This window comes from Pteropus alecto, unplaced genomic scaffold (genome assembly GCF_000325575.1).
Source record: "Pteropus alecto unplaced genomic scaffold, ASM32557v1 scaffold17, whole genome shotgun sequence".
Classification (NCBI taxonomy): Eukaryota; Metazoa; Chordata; class Mammalia; order Chiroptera; family Pteropodidae; genus Pteropus; species Pteropus alecto.
The window spans coordinates 173,172-177,404 of NW_006440645.1; the positions used below are offsets into that span (position 1 = coordinate 173,172).

Sequence of the window (4,233 nt, forward strand, 5' to 3'; positions counted from 1 at the left end):
CTCTGAGATCTCTGCGGGGCAGGGGGTGGCGTTCAGCGCAGACCTCCGCACCAAACACTGGGGCCCAGGAGCTGGACATCTGGGTGGACGTGGGCTACTGCCACAAAACAAACATTTAAAAACAGGACAAAAACGGTCAAAGCTAATTTTGAAAGTTTCGCTTCTGTCGAATCACAGTTCCTGGGGTTGGACAGAGAGGAAAGTGCCTCCGGGCTATGACCTTCTAGTTCTGCTTAATCAAGTCTGCTTTTCCCAAAGGCCAGATCACATCTTACGGGTCTGATGGTTTCTAAAGAAAGCTCTTTTCCCAGTGCCTCGAAGTAAGATGTCCCCTACTTAATAACACTGGCTGGCGGGGGATTCTTTGTGTTTAATCTTGCTTAAATGTGTTTCCTCTTGACCCGTCCTCAGCACTGATTAAAAACTTTCCTCCCCTTTCATTCTGTGCTCCAAAATATAGCGTCGAAAGCTTCTATTTAAAAAGCAGTCAGGACTGAGAACACGTTTAATTCTGAGTTTTGCTTTTAGGGTTCTGGCTTTCTCTGCGGGCAGAGCCACCTTTGCACTGGAGGAGGGGGGTGTCCCGCTCACTCTGCATTTGTGCAGCGCCCACCTCAACTTGAAACTGGGCTGCGTTATTGTCCGAGCATGAGACCCCGCGGATGAGAGAAAGGGAGGGCTCTGCAAGAGGATAATGGCATTCTTCTCAGCAAATTCTTTTTCTCCAGGGTTTTTATCTTTGAGGATTTGAGAGTTCATTTTCTCTTGAAGAAAAAGTACTCTCAATAGTGCAATACTGTGCAGAAAAATCAAGAGATATGTTCATCGTAGAAATAAAAAATAAAACTTTATGACAATATTGACCCAAACCTGAACTCCTATAAATGTCCTAAATAGAACATTGCTTTTCTTCCTTTTAAAAAACTTCCCAGCTAGAGAGACTCTAACGTGTCACTAAAAAGTGGGGAGAAATGCCGTTCTATCACGTGCGTGAATCTGGTGACGTCGCCCCTCATCCGAGTTATCCGAGTTGCACCGGACTTGGGACCAACACTGTTTCTCGGCGAATGAGTCGCTGGAGGTTTGAGGCGGTCGTTTTGGGGCGCACGGCTCCTTCAGCTGAGACTGTGGGCTGCTCCCCAAGAACCGCACGGTGTCTTAGTTTCTTGTCTGAATCTTCCTTCGGCCTCGGCCTCGGCCTCCTGAAGCAGGCACAGCAATGCCTTTCTCGGTTCTGACGCCTGGGAACAATTCCTTTCTTCAAATAAGTCAGTTAAGGAATTGTGTCTTATTAAAATGATGGTCTCCTTTCCCTCATATCTCAAAAGCTCACGTACTAGAGAGGAAATAAAGTCAGCCACATGGAATTTTAAAATAACAGAAACATCTAATACCGTCTAATTAGAAATCAGTGATAGCGCTTCACAGTTCCAAGCGTTGGGCCTAGAAAAATACCTGGCAATTCGAAATTCTCTTTAACTCAATAGTTAAGAAGAAATAAATCTGGAATTATGGCACAGAGTGAACTTACGTCAGAATGTAGGTCCCATGGCCTACACAGGGCCGAGGCCTCCTCACTGGTGAGTGCTGACCGGCCGGGGCGCCAAGGCCGTGTCCCCAGCCCTGTGGCTCAGGACTGAACCGCCTTCTAAAGCAATGATTTTTCCCGCAGCTCTCCCTCCGCTTCTTTCCCCGTCTTTAGGTGGCTGTGAGCCAGTGAGATGTAAAAAGCAGCACGGACAGCTTCACGGCCTTACAGGGAGAGGCGCCCTTCCGGTCCCCCTCCCTGCTTACTGGAAGGCGGACCTGACAGCTGCATCTCCGTCCTGGTCGGGAGGAGGCGCCGGGGCGACGCCTGGCCAGCGCCCCATGCTCCCTTCCAGACTTGTATGCATGAGAGAAATAGACTCCCCTTATTTAAGCTACTGCCTCTTGGGGGCTCCTGTCCCTCAGAACTGAACCTAACAAGCACCAGCTGCAAACCCCAAGTCCCTGGAGAGTGACGGAGAGGAGCTTTTGGCCTCTCTGTCCAGTTAACGGTGGTCGTCTTGCTCCAGAGGTGAGCGTGAGTGTCTGGTGCGGGTTGTCACGGTTCGAGGCTGGACAACGAGACCTGGCAGCTGGTGTAACCGGACGAGCGGCCCCGGCAGGCGGAAGGAGAATGGACGCCTCCCCGTATGGAGCTCGGATGAAAACCTGTCCGTTTCCAGAACGTGGGATAAGACGGGCCAGTGACATGGCATCAGTAGCCGAACAGCGCGGAGTCGTGGGAGGCACAGGCAGCCCCGCCCGGGGGAGCAGGGAGCCTGGGCGCAGTCTGAGAAAGGGGTGTCGCCGAGTTACAACAGCGGCGTAGTGGTCATTCGCGTGGGTCCTCTTAGATGAGGTACAATTTATATAAAACGAATCGCCCCATTTTCGTGTCCAGTTCCAAGTTGTGACCCCCAGCCCAGCCCAGCTGTAGGACAGAGTCATCGCTCCAAAGCCCCCCCACCCCCCACCCCCGTGGCCCTGGCACACTCACCTGTCCTGTCCCTGTGCCTTTGCCTCGGCACACCGTCGTGGGTGAGACTCGCGCAGAAGGCAGCCCTGCGAGTCCGGTCCCTCAGTCGAGGGCACTGCATCCGGGATCTTGGTCTCTAAGGCCGAGGGGAGCCGCCTCGAGCGGCTGTGTCCGCGGATACCTTCACCGGCGAAGCGCATTTCCGGTGCTTGCAGTTCCGGACAGTGACGAATAAAACCGCTGCAGTCGCGTGCGAGCTTCTGTACGGACACGGGTTTCACTTCCCCTGGGGACAGGCATAGGGCGGCCAGGTCACGTGGCCAGGCGCGTATTTGTAAGAAGCTCCCTAACGCCTCCCAGCGTCGCCGTGCGTCACTGCGCCCGTCACCTCCATCTGCGGAGTCGGAGCCCGAGCCCCACTGGCTCTGCGTCCTTGCGCCTGGCGCTGTCAGCTTGGTTTTGTCTGCTAAGTCGCCCGTCAGGTGTGTCTCGCTTCCGTTCCCTTTGCAACTACTGGCACCGAGCATTTCTTTTTCATGGGCTTATGTGCCATTTCTATGTCTTTTCTGGTGAAGTATTTTGAAATCCCTTGTCCGTTTTTAAAATCAGGTTTTTGCTTTCTTATTATTAAGTTTTGAGATTTCGTTACATCACCTCGAAATAAGTCCTATATCAGATATGTATTTTGAAAATGTTCTTCTGTATATTCCTTGTCTTTTCGTTTTATTAACTTTGTTTTGAAAAGCAGAAATTTTAATTCAAAGTCTTAGCCATTTTTTTTCTTCGATAGTGCATTTGGTATATTATCTAAAAGTCTTTAACTAAATCAAGGACACAGGGATTTTCTGGTATGATTCTTTCGAGAACTTGCACAGTTTTACACTTTGGTCCATGACTCACGGGGGCGATGGTATAGGCCTGGGTGAGGCTAATTTCTTTGCATATGGGTATTGGTTTTTACAACGCCATTTGTTGAAGACTTTCTTTTTTCCACTGAATTATCCTTGTATCTTTGTTAAAAATAAATTGTCCTCACTTGGGAGGGTTTACTTCTTAATTCCTTACTCTGCACAACTCTCTAGATTCCTGGGGGTGGGGGCAGAATAGCCTGCTCTTCTTACCGAGGCCTGCCCTCGGGCAAACCAGCCGACCAGAGCCCGTGGGAGCCTCCCCGACCTGGGAAAGGGGGACACCAAGCCCAGCGCACGCAGCCTCCTGTCCCACCGCACTGTCCAGAAACGCTGAGAAACACGTGAGCGTCGCAGCCCCAGGCCCAGCCGAGACCCGGGACCTCCAGCCAGCACGCCAGGTCCTGCTGCCCAGGGACTGTCATAGGCCGCGGACACACCGGGACACGATTCGAGGCGGAGCAAGCCGGGCACCAGCCACGGCGGGGACTCACCACTACCAAACCAGGGATTTTAAACGACGATCGCCGTGTAGGTAAACGGCCAGCTCGCTCACGCAGCCTGTCTGCCCAGAAACCGAGTCTCACACGACGGTGTCCAGACTCAGCTGTCCCCCTGGACCGCTGTTCATCACGCGTCGCCTGGTGCCGCGTCCTGTGCTCCCGCGATGCCCCCGTTATTACCAGCTCAAAACTCCGGGCAGGGCTTGCGATACCTAAAAGCCGTCAGGGTGCGGGGGGTGCCACTGGCCACGCGCCCACGCACGTGCGCCCACACTGCGTCTGCGCCCAGAACGGCGCGCTGGGCAGCTGCGGCCGCGGG

The 4,233-nt window shown here is 53.0% G+C and overlaps 1 protein-coding gene across 1 annotated transcript in view; it reads right to left on the reverse strand.

The window, feature by feature from the left end:
* Positions 1–2,242: 2,242 nt before the first annotated feature.
* LOC102880101 (protein ZGRF1) overlaps positions 2,243–4,233 on the reverse strand; it is a 42,000-nt gene continuing 40,009 nt past the window's right edge. Inside the window, exons 22-23 of the mRNA XM_025050916.1 lie at positions 2,525–2,789; positions 2,243–2,306 (exon numbers count right to left, since the gene is read on the reverse strand). Of these exons, the coding sequence (XP_024906684.1) occupies positions 2,243–2,306; positions 2,525–2,789 (329 nt within the window). The remainder of the gene's footprint in view (positions 2,307–2,524; positions 2,790–4,233) is intronic.